This window comes from Rattus norvegicus, chromosome 8 (genome assembly GCF_036323735.1).
Source record: "Rattus norvegicus strain BN/NHsdMcwi chromosome 8, GRCr8, whole genome shotgun sequence".
NCBI lineage: Eukaryota > Metazoa > Chordata > Mammalia > Rodentia > Muridae > Rattus > Rattus norvegicus.
In genome coordinates, this window is record NC_086026.1 from 129768708 (window position 1) to 129790829 (window position 22122).

Sequence of the window (22122 nt, forward strand, 5' to 3'; positions counted from 1 at the left end):
GATCATCACAGTAATAGCCAACCTCACTCTCTTCTTCCTGACTCTTCCCCTGTCCCCATGTCCAACTGCACTTCCTGTGTCCCTCCTGAACTCACACAGGCTCTGACTCCCTCCTGTGGTGGTTTGAATATGCTTGATCCATGGGAAGTGGGAGTATTAGGATATGTGACCTTCTTGGAGGAAGTGTGTCATAGTATAGGGGTGGGCTTTGAGGTCTCTATGCTCAAGCTCTGCTCAGTGCAGAAGAGAGCCTCCTCCTCGCTGCCTATGGAAGACAGTCTCCTTGCGGCTGCCTTTGGATCAAGATTCAGAACTCTTGGCTCCTCCAGCACTGTCTGCCTGCACACTGCCATGCTTCCCACGGCGATGATAACCTGCAAGCCAGCCCCAACTAAATGTTGTCCTTTATAAGAGTTGCCTTGATCATGGTGTCTCTTCACAGCAACCCTAAAACCCTAAGTAAGACACATCCTGAGTTCATGCACATTCTGCTTCCCTCCAGAGTTTCTAAACACCTGCTGTGTAAGCTACAGCCAACAGTGGATATGTGAGTGCCCACCACTAACATCCCTACAGCCACTGCCACCCGGGTACTGGACCTGTGTCCCTCAGCTCTTCATCCGGTCACGATGTTTACACACACACACAGACACACCCACAGAGACACACACATGCACACACACAAACACACACACACACACACACACACACACACACACATGACAACCTTCTTCTTCTCCCATGTGGTCCAGAGATCAAGCTCAGGTCCTAATTCTTATCAGCAAGTGCTCTCCGCTGCTGAGCCATCCTGTCAGTGCCTGCTCTTCTTCTCTGTACCCACTTAGTCACCACGTAGAAATAAGGCAAGAAAAGAACCCTGAACCCAGAATGGGTGAAGGAATCCCCTGTGTGACTGCAAGGAGCTGGCTGTGACCGGCTGACGGCCGCCTGTCCACACTGGGACTTGTCAGACACCAGGACAGGTCTCTTCATGGAAAAAGAAAAGCCTGAGAAAATAGCTGACACACATGGATGACACTGGGACCAAGGGACTTAACAGAGGAAACTACAGTGAGCAGTGGGAGAGCCAGGACTGGCATACCGGGAGAATTAAACCTTGGAGAAATAAACACAAAAGGAAGCCTAGGTGGGGGAGGGGAGGAAGGGGCTGATTTGAATCTCAGAATGAGGAAACACTCATCAGTAATCTATTAAGAAAGTGTAAGTATAAAGAAGACGCTCAATTCTTGGAAATGAAAATATTCCACCCACCGTACCCTTTATATGGGTAAAGGTGAATTTTCCTGACATAGAAATATCCTATCCATAAAAAAACAAGACCTATAACACTGGGCCCTCGGAACAGTGGAGCCCCTTTAGGCTCCTCTACAGAATCCTGTCAGGACTTCATGACTTCAGACATCCCAAAAAGCACAGCATTCAATAGTCCTGATTTGCTTTCTGCTGTGATGATAAACACTGTGATCAAAAGCAACTTGGAGAGCAAAGGGCTTATTTGGACTACAGTTCACAGTCCATTACTGAGGGAAGCTAGACCAGAAACTCAAGCATGGAACCTGGAGGCAGGAACTGAAGTAGAGACTGTGGGAGAACACTGTTTACTGGCTGGCTCTCTACCTCAAGATCAGCTACTTTTCCTGTACAGCCCAGGCCCACCTGACTAGGGAATGGCACTGCCCACAGTGGGCTAGGTCCTCACATATCAATCATTAATCAAGAAACTCCCTACTGACATGTCTACAGGCCAATCTGATGGTGGACATTCTTCAGCTGAGTTCCCTCTTTCCAGAGGTTTCGATTTCCTGTGTCACGCATGATGCAGCTGAAGCTATGACACTCAAGTTGTCATCACTAATGGTCAAAAAAATATAGAGTCAGGGAAAATACTAATCCACTTTCTGAAAAGTGGACCAGCAAAGATGAAGGTGTCCCTGCACTTGTATCCACCTTCAGTATATCTGACAGCAGGCAAGGGCTCAGCCCTGCCTACAGCTGACAGGAAATGACTGTGGCTCAAAATCCTGCAGGTTTCTTCCAACACAGCTGCTAATCTGAAGGAATTTATCCTCAGATTGAAAAACAAATGAATCCCATATGCGCATCCTTGCAATGGTAACAGCATCACAAATACAATCAGAGCAATCAGATGTAAAATGGGAAATCTGATAGATAACACAGAACCAAAGCAAACACCCGCTTCCAAGTCACAGATCTTGTTCATGACAGACATCAGGGCAGGCAGAAGGGAAGGGTTTACAGGAGATGGCAGACACTGGTGAAAGCCTAAGACTCACTAGCCGGCCAGTCCGGCCTACTCCCACCATCACAGTCGACAGCCAATGAGGATGCTTCCACCCACAGCCAACAGCCAATGAGGATCCTTCCACCCAGCATCACAGCCAACTATGAGGATACTTCCACCTAGCGTCACAGCCGGCAGCCAATGAGGATGCTTCCACCTTCACAGCCAACAGCCAATGAGGATCCTTCCACCCAGCATCACAGCCAACTATGAGGATACTTCCACCTAGCGTCACAGCCGGCAGCCAATGAGGATGCTTCCACCTAGCGTCACAGCCGGCAGCCAATGAGGATGCTTCCACCTAGCGTCACAGCCGGCAGCCAATGAGGATGCTTCCACCTAGCGTCACAGCCGGCAGCCAATGAGGATGCTTCCACCTAGCGTCACAGCCGGCAGCCAATGAGGACAGCCTGACCACATTCCCTGGTGTGGTAATATTCTTGAGATCAGCAAGGGCACTCAGGTGATCGTGATGGCATTGCACTCTTGCTTCCTGCTGATAGGAGCAAGAACACAAACTGACCTCACATCATGCCTTAAGGAAGCTCTACCGAGGCATTCTTGGAGAGGACACACGCTGGTTAATGCAGACTGAACATGATGGCAAGATGCAAATTCGTCATCTGATTAGCACTTGGAGATCGTTTCCACTTCATAAATCCTTCATTAGCAACTTCTAAACCAGTACCTCTAGTGTCATTGCAAGAAAAACACTTTGGGGGCTGCCAAGGTGGCTCAGTGCTTAAGAGACTAAAAACCTTTCCAGGTGCCTTTGGCCTCTGTCCATCAGATACATACATGGTCACAGACACACATGCGCACACAACGCTCATGCACATCAGATAGATAAATCGTTAAAGGGAAGGAATACACCTGGCATAAGGAAGCTGCCTCACTGTAGGCTCTCCCGTTGGCTCCCCCCTGGGTTCCCCAAGGGGCTAGACCACACTGCCTGTCACTGCTGGTCAGTCTGCCCGTCACTAGCCTGTCACAGGGTCCCACAAACATGCATGCAGATTCAAGGTCAGTTACGGTAAGAATCCACACTATTTTTGGAGAGGGGCTGGGTTCCTAAAATCTATTTCAGATAGGATTTCAGATAAACTTTAAGATGAAATGGAACAGTAGCAAATTTCCATCTTCAAATCCATTTTTAAAAAACAAAAATTGGCCAGTGTGGTGCCACAAGCCTTTAATCCCAGCACTTAGGAAGCAGAGGCAGGTGGATCTCTGTGAATTCCAGGACAGCCCAGTCTGCAAAGCAAGTTCCAGTACAGGCAGGGCTACATAGAAAAATGTCTCAAAAAACCAATAACAAATAAAGTAAAATAAAATAAAGTAAAAAACAAAGATCACAAATGGCTCCAAATCTTGATTAATAAGAACTCGATGCCTAGGAAGCGCAAGGCCCTGGGTTCGGTCCCCAGCTCTGAAAAAAGAACCAAAAAAAACAAAAAAACAAAAACAAAAACAAAAAAAAAACAAAAAAAACTCGAAACTGTTCATAAACTTAGCAAACTTTTAGTAAAGGCAGATTTTTTAAGAGACTCATCCTCACCCTTAACCCACCAAGAACCATACAAATGGCACCTTTAAGGTGTCCTGTGCCACCTCTTACCTCAGGAGGAGAGAACATCACAGCCCCTACCAGTTTTAGTGTCAACTAAACACTGGACCTAAATGCCAGCCTGGTGGCCTTTTCTACCAGTCAGGTCAGCCAGGTGGCCTTTTCTACCAGTCAGATCAGGATCCAGGGAAATCAGGGATTTGTGGAAAATCAGCATTAGCTGATTCTCACTACAGAGTCCTGTGGGAAGTGGGTGTCAGGCCACTGGGTGCCCAAGGCATAGATGCCACAGTTATGGAGAGATTCGAGGAGCAAGGCTCCACACTGTACAAAGTTGTGTCTTCCCACAATGATTACTATTCTTCCAGCCCAGTTTGACTGACCAATCGGGAGCCATTTTCCCTAAGTGGGGCAACTTGGTTCTACTTGGTTCCCTAAGACTTGGTGCTTGAATTGATCCCAGTTGAAAGTGAGGAGAGTAACATAAACATCCTCCTCACCCTGATGTAGATGGCAGGGAGAGAAGTAGAGTCAGAGGCGGAGAGAGAAAAAATAGAAGTTATATAGATATACAGAGGACAAGCAGGCAGGCAGGCAGGCAGGCAGACACATTTGCAGTTATCTTAGCAGGTTAAAGCACGTTTTCCATCAGGAAGCTTTGTGATTGAGGAGGAAACGAGTGTCTTAGTTAGGGTTTCTGTAGCTGTAATAAACACCACCTAAGGCAACACAGGGAGGAGAGGGCTGATTTTATCTCACAGACCACCATGAAGGGAGTCAGGGCAGGAGCTCGAAGCAGGGAGCTGGAGGCCGGAATGGAACCAGAGGCGATGGGGACGCACTGCTTGCTGGCTTGCTCACCATGGCTCACTCAGTCTGCTGCTTATAGCTCTGAGGACCATCTGCCCCGGGTAGCCCTGCCCCCTAGTGAGTGGGGCCCTATCACAGGCATCATCGACCAAGAAAACACACTACAGACTAGCCCGCAGGCCAATCTGATGGAGACATTTTCTCAGTTAAGAGTTCCTTTTCTCAGATATGTCTACATTTGTATCAAGTTGACAGAAAAAAAAAAACAGTGTGGGGTGGTGTGTGTGTGTGTGTGTGTGTGTGTGTGTATGTGTGTGTGTGTGTGTGTATGTATGAGAGAGAGAGAGAGAGAGAGAGAGAGAGAGAGAGAGAGAGGATGTGTGTGTGAGTGTGTGTGTCAGAAAAATGTTTGCAAGCTGGTTCCCTCATTCCTCTGTGTATCTAGAGATCACACTCAGGTTAGGTCATGAGTTTGGCAACAAGTGTCTTTAACCACTGGGCTATCCTGTCCCACAGGTTCCAGGTCATTCTTTTCTTTAACTTACCCATCAATCAAGTTGGGGATGGGGGAAGAGAGAAAGAGAAGGTGCACATACTTACATGCACACATGGAGGCCAGAGGAAGCCTTCAGGTGTCCCGCTTTATCTCTGTCTTTGAGACAATGTCTGTCACATGAACCTGAAGCCAGTGAATCTGACTGCCACCAAGGGCCTCACGGCAATGGGGAGTCACACCCAGCTTTTTATGTGGGTGCTGGGGATGGAGACCCAGGCCCTCACACTTATATAGCAAGTGCATTTACCCACTGAGCCATTTTCCCAGATGACGAGCTAATATTCTAAATAATTATAAGACAAATAAGGGTAGAACTGTAACTCAGTGTTCGAGTGCTTACCCAGCATACACAAAGCCTGGGTCCTATCCCCAGCACCAAATAAAGCTGACAGGATTGTACACAGCTGCAGTCCCAGTTGGAGGGGGCAGGAGAATCATAAGTTCAAGGCCATTCTGAGATACACAGGGAGTTTAAGACCAGCCTGGAATACTGAAAAATTCAAATTGAACTACACTGAACTAATATACTTCAAATTCTAAAAAAAAAATCAAGTGCATACCTAAGTGCGTATGGAATTGGCATTGTCGGAGAGTACAGCATAAGAGAAGGAAGCACACGGATTAAACTACCTGCACACGCCTACATATCCAAAGCACAAAAACACTAGCAAAAAAATAACAATTGTACTTGAAATCATAACATTAGTGTTACTGTCCTGACCAAACACTATAAAACAGCAAAATTCTATCACATTAGGAACCAAGATTTCCAGCTTAAAAAAAAAGAAAAAAGAAAAAGCCAACTAAGGTAAAACTATAAATGCCTCCACAAGCAGGTGACATATTCTTAAATAGATGTTCTCTGGCTCTGTCAATCAAAAAGACTGGAGATGATAAGCAACCAGAGCCCAAGGAGAGCCCCTGCCAGAATCCTTAGAGAGACAGCCAGAGACAAGACATCCAAGCCGGAAACCACTGTCATATCACACAGCAAGATGCAAAGACCACAAGAGTCAAGACGGAGAGGCCCAGGAGGGGACTCGAAGCCTTTGGAAAAGAAGCTGTTCTGGGCTGTGCTGACTCACAGCGCCAAATCAGAAAGCGCACACGTAAGAATACTCAAAGAGACGGTCTTTGGAGACTGCTAAGCAACCAACTCATTATTCTGCAGACCAGTAAACAAATGTACAAAGCATTTGCCCTGCCTTTTCTCTGGTAAAATGCGCAGATCGCTCCTCAGACGTCTTCCCAACAGAGGGATCCCGAGCAATAAAGATAAATGACAAGATTCTGATGCCAGCAGAGCCCAGCATAGACAAACCCCACCCAAAGCTGCTGGGGCCTCAGTAAAACTGGATGCTCTGCGTGCCCACCAGAGCTCCGCACATCAGAGGGGAGGCAGGTGAGGGATGCACATTGTCCATTCTCCTGGGAGGAAGCCATTCCCTGGTGGACTTTACCCTCCCCCAAGCCGCCAAACTGGGATCTAGTAAACCTGTAAGCACACATTCCAAGAAACACACATCTGTTAAAAGATGCTGTGTCAGCCAAATCCAGCGGCGGGGGGGGGGGGGGGGGGGGGGGGAATACAAAGAACTCTGAATTCTCTGCTCAAAAACCCATTTTGAAGCTGGAAAAGGATGCAGAGGGACACGAGTGCTGAGCAGGTGAACAGACCTTCAACCTGAGGTAGAAGGTGTAGTTAGATCCCGGGTCAAATAATCTACCAAAGCCCTGGACAAGACAATGAGGAAACTGTGAACCTGACAGGAAATCAAGAACAGGAAGGGCCGGCAAGACAGCAATGGCACCTGCAGCCAACCCTAATGATTTGAGTTCAATCCCCAGGAACCACATGGGAGAAGTAGAGACTGGGCTCCGGCAAGTCGTATCATGGCCTCCACATGCAGTCCCCTATTAGATGTAAGTACAGGCACGCACTATACAAACACATGGTAAAAAGGCCTGCGCTGCTGGTTTCGTGATGTAGTGAAACAGCAAGTAACTAACCGATAACCTGAGTGTCCTTGATGTACTTGAGCCAAATGAAATTAGCTGTGTGTGTGCAACCACTGGTGACAGGTACAGAGAGGCTTCAGTAATTCTGCAAAGTTCACGTTTGAAGGTTTTCATTAGACACACATGCCCCCAAGCCTCCATCACTCTGGCTAACTCTCAGTGCCCGTTTTCAGTTCCTCATCACAGCTAGTGCCCAGGGAGTCTTTTTAGAGCATGGTTTTGTTTCTGCAGTCAGGGTGTGTCTCTGTGACAACTACGGAACACGCCACAGCTCTCTGAAGCTGGATGCTGGATTCTATCTACTGAGCTGTACAGACTTCTGGACCTGTCTCCTCTGGTGCTTAGAGGGTCTAAGTTCCAAGATCAGCCACCATCTGCCTGTGTGCTCATGTCAAAGTGGAGTTTGCAACCTACGTGAGTCCAGAGCAAAGATTCCAGTCAGAGCCACAACTGTCAACAAGTGAAACTAACTCCCATGGCTCACTGAAGTTCCAGAGGTGAGAGTTTGCAAAGAGAAGAAAAGAGGAATTCACCATGGGACCTGTGTGTCTGGGCTAAGATCTGGAAGACAGAAAAACAGACTGAAGGGAAGAAAGGGGCTTTGACCACGAACTCAGGGCAGCTCTGAGGTGCAGCACTTTCTCCGCACAGAGCATTGGGCCTTTCAGCAGCAAGGCAGCTGCCTCCAACCGCTAAACCACACTATCAAAGGTAAACTACTCAGGAAAGGGCCTTTTAAAACTAAGAGACACCTGGCAATTTTACTCAAAAGTTTATCACAAGAAAATATTAAGGAGCCAGAGAGACAGCTCTGGGTTAAGCACTTGCGGAGCAAGCACTGGGTCCCCAGCACACAGGCCAAAGCCAGGCCTGGAGTGCACCTGTAACCCCAGTGCTAGGCAGGGAGACAGAGACAGGAGGACTCTGGGAACATGCTGACCAGTCAGGTGACCAAACCAAAACAGCAAACACTATGTTCATTAAGAGACTCTCTCAAAAAAATTACTAAGGTATAAAGCAGTAGAGGCCTTCCTGCCTTTTCCTGGGGAGATGGAAACAAACATCTGCTCATCTCAAATAGGGCAGTGAGGACAGACCAAAGATATGACTCTGTCAAAGCCACACTTGGGGAAGCAATGGGCTTATTACAGTGACGTACAAAAGCATGAGTGAAGAATTACTCACAGGAACAAACTCAGTATCACCAAAACACCCACCCAGACTGAGTGTGGGCTTAAAAAAGTAGTTACTTTTGCAACTCAACAGGCTGGAGGGTCACCTCTCCTCAACTATCCTTACCACTTATATAACCTTGGGAAGAGAGGAACCTTGTAAGTCTAGTCTATTTCAGGGACTTCCTGAGACTTGTAAGTTGTTAGCTTCTGAGTCAGAACCAGCCTATCTCCAGGATGAAAGATTTAAATACCAGGAAATTGCTACAAAATATCCTCACCTGTGCATGCACAAGTAAGCACACCAAACACACATGTGCATACAACACATGCACACATACATAAGAAAATAAGCATGTCTATGCAAAGCCACACGAACAAAGTTAAGTCAGCCACACAGAAAACTACTAAATAGAGACTACTCTGTTTCAGCTAAACACCATGAAAAACACATCCCTGACCCCATTTACAAAGGGGCTGTGAGGTCCTAGACTTCATCTGACCATGACATGGCACCCCAACACCATCCCCTGACAGAGCAGTATCAATAAAGACTCATGGAAAGCTGGAGCTCCCATCACAACTCTGCAAAACCAGAAACTCTTCTCCAGCAGGTCCCCTTCCCCAGGTGGATCCCCCTTCCCAGCCTTGCTGTCAGAGAATACCTATGGGGGTCTGCAGTTTGCTCACATGCAGCAGTAGTAACCTTCCCCCCTTTCCCTGTACTTGTCACGAGAAGAGGCAGAGCAGGAAGCCCACATCTTCATCCCCTTCTATCAGTGATGAAAGTACTATTCCCAGACACCAGCAACAGTGTATAAAGTTTCCAGGGCCCAGCTGCCCACCTGCCAGCCAGGTGCCCATCATGGAACGCAAGGTAGAACAGTCAGAACCCCCTATGAACAGTGCCATGGGGGCTCACTCATCCTTCAACTTCAGTATCAAAGAACTCAACAAGGAACCTGGACACCTGCCCAAACCAGCAGTAGGGAGACAATCCCTCCTTCCTCATGCCAGTGTGGTGACAGCCTACAAAAGTAGGAAATTTAACTATCATCAAGCCTTATGACACACCACTCAAGATGTTGTCTGCATGTTGAGTTATAATTTTCAAGATTAAAGCACCTTGGTTGTGAGTCAGCACCATTGAGGGCGATGGTGACAACCCCCCCCCAACTATATACTCAGGATGCATTTTAGCCCTGAGCTGTGCACTCAGGATGCACTTCTGCCAGAGCTGTGCACTCAGGATGCACTTCAGCCCCAAGCTGGGCACTCAGGATGCATTTCTGCATGATGAGAGGGGATGGTTCTGTTGGTAAAGCATTTGCCAGGGAACTTAAGACCTGCAGTTCAGTCACCAGAACCTGCATGAAGGTGAGGACCAGCTACACGAAGCCATGGCACGTGTGCTCACACAATCACATACACTCAGTAATAACATTTAAAGAAAAGAAAGGGCCAGTCCTGCCTTAGCCACAGCACTTTTAACTCATCTGATCTCACAAGCCAAGCAGAGTTGATAAGTGTGATGGTGCACACTTAGGTGGGAGAAAGAACCAATATAAATTAAAAGTGAACAAGCATCCCTCTGTTATCTGGAGATGATATGTCTGGAGAGCTCCCCAACCTAGGTGCAAAATGGAGGACTCCCTCTCCCAGCAGGGCTCCCTCTACTCTACCTGATCTGGGGAGTCCGGCCCCCACACTCCCCCTGAGGAATATCATGTTATCCTTGGTGAAATTCTCTGAGCTACAGGTTCACCTTTCTAGGAGGCCTCTCCATGCAAATGAGGTGTCTGCAGAACCTCTGCATGCAAATGAGGTGTCTGCAAAAAAATCCTCTGCATGCAAATGAGGTGTCTGCAGAACCTCTCCATGTAAATGAGGTGTCTGCAGAGCCTTAAACCTCAGCCAATGAAACTTCACCCTAAGAAGACCCCTTCCCACTTTCCAAGGTTTATATAGCCCTTCATCGAAATGAAGAGCACAAGCTGTTCTGCTGACTATCATCTAAGACAGCTGTAACACTGAAATCTCCCCAGGAGAACTCTTCCTCCCTGCATTCACTGCCCTACCAGGATCCTGCTGACCCACCCAATCTGGACTCATCTGAGTGCAAACACACTGAGGGGAGGCACTGACTGTGAGACTCAGCCTGTCTCCATCCTTCCCCAATGGAGTACAGCTGCAGGTGGACACACCAAGGGAAGAAACTAGAAACAGAATCACAGTATCTAATGTTTATGACTTTGTAAAATATAATATAAAAATAAAAGTATATCAAAAGTTTAAAAGAATTCTGTCAAAATTCTCCACCTTTCTACCACAACTCACTGAGTAAAGCTTCCTAAGGGTGATTGGTTTTGGTCTTTCTTTAATTCATTCTTTCTTTCTTTCTTTTTAACATTTATTTTTCTCTCATATATTACATCCTGACCACAGTTCATCCTCTCTTCCTCTCGTCCCAATCCCTCCCTCCTCCCTCCCTTCTCTCTCAGATCCTCTCCTCACTTCCCTTCAGCAAAGGGCAGGCCTCCATGGATATCAAGCAAACAGAGATATCAAGCAAAGCAAGTTGCAGTAAGGCCAGGCACCTCCACTCTTATTAGGGCTAGATGAGCCAACCCAGTAGGAGGAAAAGTATCCCACGTCCCACCAGCAGGCAAAAGAGTCAGAGATGGCCCCACTCCCACTGGAAAGGGTCCCACAAGAAAACCAAGCTATATAACCGTAAGGGTGACTTTTCTGTACAATGATGGTAGAATTTAATAGCTTGGAAAACTTGATAGTGAATATAGACACACGGATTACTGAACAATCCTTGCTTGCAGCCACAGCCATCTGAGTAACATCACACTGGAGTGAAGACAAAGTGCTGTGCTCGGCATTTAGACTTTCATTTATTTTTTTAACTGTTGCCTCAAAAGTCTGGGATTGCCTGGGGGACAGGCCTTTGGGAACATGGGGTGGGGTGGGTTGGTGTAGTTTGGTGGTACATCTGATTGTGGTCACTGAGGTGGAAGGACCTGCCCACTGTGGATGTCGCCATCCCCCTGGCTAGGATCCTGGTCTGTACAGGTCAAGAAAGGAGCAGCCTGTGGTCATGCTTTACAGAATTCTGATTTGAGAGCAGGGGTGCTGCCCAGGTCGGGGGGCGTGCCCAGTATGTGAGAGCACCTGGATCCATTGTTAGTGCAAAGCGGATGACGAATGAAGTGGAGGCTCTGATTTTAAAGTGTGCCTTGCTACCATGGCAGGTGCATAGAGTGCTGCGCAGAGAGTTCTCTTGGAAGAGTCCCAGCAGACCAGAAAAGCTGGAAACACATCTAACTTTGATCAAACTATTGTGACCCTTAAGATGTCACTTAAACAGTTTGTGTCATATACAAACTATGTACAAACACTGTCTTTTTCTAAGTGTTGGCGCATCACATAGTGTTAGGCTTCTGAACCATTAGGTTCAAATCGCTCAGCAGAAGCAACATTCACATGTGGGCGTTGAAGCAGCAGGGGAGCAGGAGGCCTGAAGGGCGGCATTCCCACTGTGGCCTCAGTCACGGAGGTGGTGGAAGAACATTCTTCAGTGGGGGAAAGAATTAACACTCGGAGAAATGATGACACAGAGACCCAGCCACCGTGCAGACCAGAAACTACCAGGAATCAGATAAAGGCCATCAAGAGCCCAGAGAGACGAAGGAAGAAGATGCAAGAGGTGACAGGAGTTAGACCAGATTTAGGCCAGGGGAGGAATGGACATGAGTCACAGGAACCAGGGAAAGGGAGCCCCTCCTCTGAGGAAGACAAAGCACAGTGGGAAGCAGCCAAGCTGCAAAGACGCAGCAGAAGGAAGATCAGCAAGGAGAAAGTCTCACAGGCCATACTGCTTCTCCTCACCACACGAAGACAGCAGAAGCCACATGCTGGTGCGCGTCACCAAAGGCCACTTCTTGCTTCTTCCGGGGAATGTTCTGTGGTACATACGGGATTCTGACAAAGGTTAAAAGGCCTCCTTGGGCCTGCAGAGATGACATTCTATGGAGCATGTACCACTGTAGGGGGAGGAGTCATACCTTCTCTTGGATCAGCCGCTGGAGATGAATCCCACAAGACAGCATGGCTGTGAACAGGGTCAGCATATACTGCTGCACTTTGCAGATGGCTGAGGCCAGGGAGCTGATGACAGCATTGAGACCCACCTTCTCGATGACATTCTGGAAGGCAGTGGGAGACTGCCGTGTGATTCTGCACAGGGCCTGTGGAAACAGGAACACAGATCCTTCACAGACTCTGAGGGTAATGGGAACCCCTAACACCTATACACACCCTACGCCTCTACTCAACACCCACACACGCCCCACACCTCTGCTCAACAGAGAGGGCACAAACCTGCTGCTTTGTCACTTGTTTTAAAGCCATAGACTTAGACGTTTCCAATTAACTTAAGATAAAAATCCAGCTGCTAATACTACTGAGGAAAAGGGGCTAGAGAGGTGTCTCAATGCTCCTGCAGAGTGCTCTGGTTTGATTCCCAGCACCCACATGGTGACTCATAACTATAACTCTGGTTTCAGTGATCCAGCCCTGTGGTGGTTTGAATATGCTTGGCCCATGGGAAGTGGCACTATTAGGAGGTGTGGCCTTGTTGGTGGAAGTGTCTCACTGTGCAGGCAAGGCTTTAAGGTAATATATACGCTAATGTATGAAATGGAGAGTCCCTTCTGGCTGTCTTTGGATGCAGATGAAGGATTCTCAGCTGCTGCAGCACCATGTCTGCCTGGACGCTGCCATGCTTCCTGCCCTGACAATAGTGGCCTAAACCTCTGAACCTGTAAGCCAGCCCAAATAAAATAATTAGAAGTTGTCCTTTCTAAGAGTTCCTTTGGGACATCCACATCAATCATGGTGTCTCTTCACAGCAGTGAAACCCTGACTAAGACAAACACCTCTTTCTGGCCTCCACAGGCACTGCACACACATGGCACATTTACTTACCGGACAAGCAAACAGACACACACATAAAACTTGAAATACAAAGAATGAACGATGTTTTCAAACATTTGGAGGTACAATAATAATAATTACATTGATGGGCTAACAACTCACAAATTTTTACAGAACAAGCTTATTGCTCCAATGTAAGTAACATAAAATACTATCAAGCCCCTTCATGTTGAAAAAGACTTATAGATACTTTAACATTTAATGCTATCAATTGAAAATAAGTCTAATCTTGCCTCTGCTCTACAACCTGGGGCTCGCATGGTCTTCGTTTTAACTAGAGGCAGCTTGCTGAATGCACACACTTTTCAGTGTGCACAGGACACTGTCTCAGGATATCTGAAAATCACTCAATGCTCTGACAAGCGTTCCTGTCTCATAGATGACAGGCTACAGCCTAGAGCGTTCAGGAAGCTCTCACAGACGTCAGCCCTAGAGCGTGGCTCAGAGATCTCCCTCCACTGATGCACGGCTCATAATTACCGTCACTCAGCTGACTCATACCTGTGACCAATTAATAATGAGACTAAGGAGAAGGCAGGTGAGTCGTCAGACACACACCAAGAGACCGAGGGGTTGGGGGAGACAGTGGGGAGGAGGGCGTCCTGGACATTGCTGAGATTTGGAAATCTCAGCAAAATAAAGTCTTTTCCTTCTCCAAGGGTGAGCGGCTCTTAAGGCTGCTCCTGTTGAAGTGAAAGAAAAACAGGCACCAGCGGGTGTGAAGTGAAGGGAAATGGTGTGAATTGGAGTGAACACCAGTGGTGTGAACTGGAAGAATTTGACTCCCTATAACGTCATTTCCAATCTTTACAATCTTAACCTTGGTTAGGAAGAGAAAGGCAAACAAAACCCCATCATTAACCAAGGAATGCTCTTGGGAAAGAGAGGCCATGCCAAGCCTCTGACCACTGCCACTCAAATGTGTGGAGTAAATGACACTGTCCTCATTTTCAGTTATATATAACTGAATATATATATGCATATATATAACTGAATAGATATATAACTGAATAGATATATATAACTGAATATATATATATATATATATATATATATATATACATGTATATCCTAGACTGTTTAAGTATATGGAAGTAAACTTTTTTTAGAAAAATGTACCTGAGAAATACTTTGTCATTTCTGCAGCTAATGAATAAGTAAAATTGCTGAGAGCGTGAACGTGCCCTTCGACCTGCCACTGCTCAGAGCATTTTATCTCTTCCATTCACTCCCCAGCTCGACTCCCCACAGACAAGATGCTGACTCCCTAGCAGAAGGCCATGACACAACTTCTGCTCCAAGCCCTGCTGGGGCTGGCGTTCTCCAAGAGCCTCAGTGCCCAGGATGCTGGTTCTCAGTGGGGGGCAGTGCTTCCTGGGAAAGCCAAGTGGGCTGGCCAGGAAATACAGGCTAGAAAGGAGGAGCTTATGCCCCAATAGCTCTCTACAGAAGTGGCTTCGTGAAGAGCAGACATGCAGACTGGGGACTTTCTAGAGTGTCAGCATTTGCTTTTTGGAAAATTAATTAAAGATTCCTTAAACCCTGGCTACAAGGATCTAAGAATAAAAGAAACATTCCACTGTCTTAGTTTCCATTGCTGTGAAGAGACACCATGACCAAGGCAACGCTTACAAAGGAAAACGTTTAGTTAGGGCTGGCTTACACACCTCCTCCAATAAGGCCACACCTCCTAATAGGGCCACTTCCTATGGACCAAGCATATTCAAACTGCCACAGCTACATTTGGAGAAGTGCAGAGTCAAGCATTTGCGTGAGTTTCCCAAGAAGGAACCAGAAGACTCAGAGGCAAAAGGGCTCTAACAGAAGCCACTCAGCAGCCTCTCTCACTGGGATAACGGTGTAAGGAGAGGTAAGCACAACAAGCAGGGGAGCCAGGCCAGCTGCTGGCACTGCCTCCATTTTCCTCTTGGCAGCTGAGGACTGAGGGTGACAGGAGATGAGAGGCTTCAGGCTGGAAGGTGAGGTGTAAAGCCAACCCCAAAGGTGGTATGAGAAGTGAGGTGTGAAACCCTCCCAGGGTGGTGTGAGAAGTGAGGTGTGAAACCCTCCCAGGGTGGTGTGAGAGGAACTAAGAAACACAGTGTAAGCACCCTACAACCAGGAATATAGAGACAATGACAGGAGGAAGCGTCCCATTTGTCCAACAGACTAATGACATGCCTTCACACACCATTGACCTTTATACCCAGCCATGATAACCATGCGTGAAAAGTAGCGGGCTGCCCATCAGCACCAAGTGAGCCACAGACCTACAGAGGCCTGAACATTAAAGTGGCTTCATCTCACATAGGATGCAACCATTTAGCACAGAGTATGAATGCCCAGACTAATAAGATATACTCTCTGCCTGAAGGTCCAGGCCTGGGAGCTCAGGGGTCAGGAAGCTGAGGCAGGAGTTCAGATACTAAAGATCTGTGTGGGTTACAGGAGCTCAGGACCAGCCTGGACAACTTAGTCTAACAGAAAAGGAAGGAAGGAAGGAAGGAAGGAAGGAAGGAAGGAAGGAAGGAAGGAAAGAAGGAAGGAAGGAAGGAAGGACAGACAGACAAACAACCTTCCTGAAGGGAAAAGGGGGGCTGTGGATACTGCTCAGTGGTAGAACACTTCCTGGCATGTGAGGCCCTGGGCTCTCCCCCCGTGGCAGAGAGGAGAGAAGGGGATGTCAAGATGGCACCACAGGCTTTAAGGCAGTGCTGCCAAGCTGATAACCTGGGTTTGACCCCTGACCCCTGGGATGCAGGTGGTGGAAGGAGAGAAGGGACTCCTCCAGGTTGCCCTCTGACCTCTACCACACGCTGTGATCTTGTGAGTACGCATTCCCCAGGACCCACCGGCTGTGAACTCTCACACTCAGCTCCACATAGTTTTAGTCAGTGATGAATGCCGCATCCCACGCAGTTCCTCACTCTCCCAGGCCCATTTCGGAACTCTGCTGTGGTACAGCTCCTGAGATATCCCTCCCATCGACATCTCTATCCTTTTCATTAAACTGACCCTCATTCAGGGGCACTTCCTCAAACACAGTGCTCAAGTCCCTGGCTCCTTCCTCCCGAGATTTAACACTCACCGAGATCGCGGTTATCCGAAGGGCATCCACAGTGGAGTGTCTGAAGAGGTGCCACAGGACAGGCCCAATCTCCCCAGTTGTGAAGCCCTGCGCCTGGGCAGAAAATGTTGTGCAAACATTCTCAATAATCTTCGCAGCCATGTGATTGACAACCCGTTCCTCCTGGAGAACGAACAAAACGCAGGGAGACTCAAAAGGTGCCGCTTCCCCAAGTCAAGGTTCCTCCGTGTGAGGAACATGTGTGTGTGGTCTCTTCGTAGCCACTGGGGATAATGTTCTGGCTGTTATGGGGCCGATACAAAGGGCCAGCAGTCTCTTCACCAGCGAGCAGGGAAAACACAACCCTTTGTACTAAACAGGAAGCAGAGCACAACTTCACCTGTTTTAAATAAAATCAAAATGGGAAAATGATCCAGAAAGTAACTAATGTAAGCAACATGCGCACAGTGTGAAACCAGACATAACTTTTAAACTATGGAGAGCTATCAGAGCGACCCCAGCTCGGCCTGGCTAAGGATGATCTGGGCAGCAACAGCTGCAACACAGAGCCACTCAAACACAGGACCGAGACTCCCGAGAAAGACATGACCTCAGGGGTGACCAAATCACCCACGGGCTAAAGCAAACTTCAACACTTTCAAACGTCAAACTGCTTTCAGCAAGCACAAATGTTCTTGAGGAGGGCTGGAGGGACGGCTCAGTGGTAAGGGTGCTTTCTGCCGATCCCAAAGGCCTGTTTGGTCCACAGGACCTACATGATAGAAGGAGAGAACCACAAATTGTCTTCTGGCCTCTGAGTGCACACCATAGCGCATGTGTGCCCATATGTGCATGTGCACGTGCGTGCATGCGTGTGTGCGTGCCCACACACACACAGTGAGTGAATGAATGCAAAGCTTCAAGTGCTTAAATGCTACGCAAACTTTCAGCAGTGGATGATACAGAAAGTTCATTGTCTCTGACGCCTCATCAACCATTCCCTGGCAGACAGGAGAGCACAGCTCTACAGCGGAAAACTCAAGGCTGGGGAAGGAACCTGGTGAGGTGCTTGTCTTGCAAGGAAGAGGACTGAGCTTGATTCTCAGAACCCACATAAGAAGACTCAGGCAGGTAGTGGAGGCTTAGTAATCGCACTGCTGGGGAGGCAGAATAGGTGGGTCCCCGAGGCCAGCTCTCCAGCCATCACGCCTGTGAGGCAAGTTTCAGGCTCGAAAAGTGTGTGTGCGTGTGTGTGTGTGTGTGTGTGTGTGTGTGTGTGTGTGTGTCCCTGTCCATCCCCAAGAAAGACAGCTAAGGTTGTCCTTTAGCCTACACACACACTTGAAAGTAATTTTAAAAAATTAAAAACCAATATGGCCGGGGCTGGGGATTTAGCTCAGTGGTAGAGCGCTTACCTAGGAAGCGCAAGGCCCTGGGTTCGGTCCCCAGCTCCGAAAAAAAGAACCAAAAAAGAAAAAAAAAAAAAAAAACCAATATGGCCACAAAGATTATGAGACTATGTTCTAGTCATCTTTAATGGAACATCACAAATCAATTCTGCTGAAAAAGTGAACAAAACAATAGCTAGGAAAGGCCTTTGTGAGTGATGCATTAGTGAGGACACCAGCATTACACTGAGTGATGATTCCTTAGCCAGCAGACCAGCATCACACTGAAGCGAAGCCCCATGGGTCCAGTATCTTGGAGGATCTTTCATTGAGAGTTTGTATCCCATTCAATATAAGGAAAAACTGATGCAACAGAGATGCAACTGTGGCAGTGATAAAGTAAACATATCTGTCAGAATTATTCACTCCTTACTTAAAATACGAATAGACTCAAAATAGCATAAAACCCTCAGGATGTAACAAATGTGGAAGGTCTCCAGCTGGGATTCATAACATGAAACATTCATACAAGAGAATATGGCAGGCAGCAGGTGGGAAGTGTCTCCCCTGGAGCTCTCCCCCTTTAGGACTACTGAGAACTCACACTGGAAATAAATTTGAAATACACTGAATGTGGGACATGCTGCCACTAGCACACCCATGTTAGGGACCCCAGGGGAAGGCACGCTGGGACTCCATGTTAGGGACCTCAGGGGAAGGCACGCTGGGACTCCATGTTAGGGACCTCAGGGAAGGCACGCTGGGACTCCATGTTAGGGACCCCAGGGAAGGCACGCTGGGACTCCATGTTAGGGACCACGGGGAAGGCACGCTGGGACTCCATGTTAGGGACCACGGGGAAGGCACGCTGGGACTCCATGTTAGGGACCCCAGGGGAAGGCACGCTGGGACTCCATGTTAGGGACCCCAGGGGAAGGCGTGCTGGGACTCAATGTTAGGGACCTCAGGGGAAGGCGTGCTGGGACTCCATGTTAGGGACCTCAGGGAAGGCACGCTGGGACTCCATGTTAGGGACCTCAGGGAAGGCACGCTGGGACTCCATGTTAGGGACCACGGGGAAGGCACGCTGGGACTCCATGTTAGGGACCTCAGGGGAAGGCACGCTGGGACTCCATGTTAGGGACCACGGGGAAGGCACGCTGGGACTCCATGTTAGGGACCACGGGGAAGGCACGCTGGGACTCCATGTTAGGGACCTCAGGGGAAGGCACGCTGGGACTCCATGTTAGGGACCTCGGCGAAGGCGTGCTGGGACTCCATGTTAGGGACCTCAGGGGAAGGCACGCTGGGACTCCATGTTAGGGACCTCAGGGGAAGGCGTGCTGGGACTCCATGTTAGGGACCTCAGGGAAGGCACGCTGGGACTCCATGTTAGGGACCCCAGGGGAAGGCACGCTGGGACTCCATGTTAGGGACCACGGGGAAGGCACGCTGGGACTCCATGTTAGGGACCTCAGGGGAAGGCACGCTGGGACTCCATGTTAGGGACCTCAGGGAAGGCACGCTGGGACTCCATGTTAGGGACCTCAGGGAAGGCACGCTGGGACTCCATGTTAGGGACCTCGGGGAAGGCACGCTGGGACTCCATGTTAGGGACCACGGGGAAGGCGTGCTGGGACTCCATGTTAGGGACCACGGGGAAGGCACGCTGGGACTCCATGTTAGGGACCACGGGGAAGGCACGCTGGGACTCCATGTTAGGGACCACGGGGAAGGCACGCTGGGACTCCATGTTAGGGACCTCAGGGGAAGGCACGCTGGGACTCCATGTTAGGGACCCCAGGGGAAGGCACGCTGGGACTCCATGTTAGGGACCCCAGGGGAAGGCGTGCTGGGACTCCATGTTAGGGACCACGGGGAAGGCACGCTGGGACTCCATGTTAGGGACCACGGGGAAGGCACGCTGGGACTCCATGTTAGGGACCTCAGGGGAAGGCACGCTGGGACTCCATGTTAGGGACCACGGGGAAGGCACGCTGGGACTCCATGTTAGGGACCACGGGGAAGGCACGCTGGGACTCCATGTTAGGGCCACGGGGAAGGCACGCTGGGACTCCATGTTAGGGACCTCGGGGAAGGCACGCTGGGACTCCATGTTAGGGACCCCAGGGAAGGCGTGCTGGGACTCCATGTTAGGGACCTCAGGGGAAGGCACGCTGGGACTCCATGTTAGGGACCTCGGGGAAGGCGTGCTGGGACTCCATGTTAGGGACCACGGGGAAGGCACGCTGGGACTCAATGTTAGGGACCTCAGGGAAGGCGTGCTGGGACTCCATGTTAGGGACCCCAGGGAAGGCGTGCTGGGACTCCATGTTAGGGACCACGGGGAAGGCACGCTGGGACTCAATGTTAGGGACCTCAGGGAAGGCACGCTGGGACTCCATGTTAGGGACCACGGGGAAGGCACGCTGGGACTCCATGTTAGGGACCACGGGGAAGGCACGCTGGGACTCAATGTTAGGGACCTCAGGGAAGGCGTGCTGGGACTCCATGTTAGGGACCACGGGGAAGGCACGCTGGGACTCAATGTTAGGGACCTCAGGGAAGGCGTGCTGGGACTCCATGTTAGGGACCTCGGGGAAGGCGTGCTGGGACTCCATGTTAGGGACCACGGGGAAGGCACGCTGGGACTCCATGTTAGGGACCCCAGGGAAGGCACGCTGGGACTCAATGTTAGGGACCTCAGGGGAAGGCACGCTGGGACTCCATGTTAGGGACCTCAGGGAAGGCACGCTGGAGAGAAACCCTTTTAAAACAACAAATAGGAAAAGGTTTTTAGGGTAATTCAACCCTAAGTACAGTTAATTTTCACTATCAGCTTAACTGATTACAGTCACCTAGGGGATACCCTTGAGCAAGTCTGTGAGGACATTTCCAGAGACAATTAGCTAAGGAGAGAAGTCCAACTGTGAATGATCTGAGATCTTAGGATGAATAAAAACACTGGAGAGAGGAAAAGCTCACCACTCTCCATGCTCTGCTTCCTGGGCACTGAGATATGAGGAATCAAGGAACCCCAGCCACTGAGCTGCAGCTTTGGTAGACTGTGCACCTGCACACCAGGAGCAAAATAAGCCCGTCCTCCCTCACGACGCACCAGCCGGGGATTCTGTCACAGCTACAAAGGCGAGTAACATGGCACGGCACGGCACGGCACGGCAGAGAACTCACACTGGAATAAAACCAATCGATACACTGAATGTGGGGAACCCTTGGCATGCTCCCCCTTACTGTATTTCTGAGATCGAACACATGAGAGCCCTTCAAAGGCTGGTGTATGCAGAGCACTCAGCGAATGCTCAGTCCTCACTAAGCATGGAGTCACTTTGCAATTAATGTCGGTTAACGTAGTAAATATGGAAAACTCCAGAACCAGAGTGCTCAGCTATTCCAGCAACAAAGAAGGTTTTAATAAGATTATGAATTAAATAAATGTGGGTGATCCTTTGGTTAGAGCTGTCACCTGTTGCTTTTCAGAGGGCCACAGTGGTGAGAAGCTTGCAAATGTAATCCCTGCAGCTCCTAACTTTTCACACGTGATCCCCTGTAGCTCTCAACATCACACGTGATCCGCTGTAGCTCTCAACATCACACGTGATCCACTGTAGCTCTCAACATCACACGTGATCCACTGTAGCTCTCAACATCACACGTGATCCGCTGTAGCTCTCAACATCACATGTGATCCGCTGTAGCTCTCAACATCACATGTGATCCACTGTAGCTCTCAACATCACACGTGATCCACTGTAGCTCTCAACATCACACGTGATCTGATATAGCTTTCAATGTATACAGAAGAACTCAGAACTGGAGACTAAAATCCATAGAGGTGTCATGAACATGGGGCAGCATTTAAAGAGAGTTCTTCTAGAGAGACCGCAGGGGCAGGAAAACCCTATAAATGTAATCACTGTGGGGTCTTTCTGTAAGAATTCTCCCCAGTCATCCGTTGGCGGCTGCACAGTGGAAGACTGCACAGGCCCCGACTGTGCAAGTGCTTAGCTCCATCTTCAGCACCAGGAAAATCGTAAGAAAAACCAAATTCGATTTGTTTAGAGATTCTTGTCTTGTATATTTGGCAACACTCAAAACAAAGCCATAAAGAGATCAGTAAAACTTTTGTTAAGATAAAATCTTCCTTTAGGAGAAATCTTACTAATGAGGAAGGGGGAGGCCCACAGAGACAGAGAGA

At 48.9% G+C, this 22122-nt stretch overlaps 1 protein-coding gene across 9 annotated transcripts in view; it reads right to left on the minus strand.

Annotated features, from left to right (window-relative positions):
• Positions 1–22122, minus strand: part of Ulk4 (unc-51 like kinase 4) — a 295125-nt gene that overhangs the window by 220277 nt on the left and 52726 nt on the right. For all 9 annotated transcript variants that reach the window (XM_039082734.2, XM_039082731.2, XM_063265850.1 and 6 more), the window contains 2 exons: positions 16540–16701; positions 12521–12703 (listed from right to left, as the gene is read on the minus strand). In XM_039082734.2, coding sequence (XP_038938662.1) covers positions 12521–12703; positions 16540–16701 — 345 coding nt within the window. The remainder of the gene's footprint in view (positions 1–12520; positions 12704–16539; positions 16702–22122) is intronic.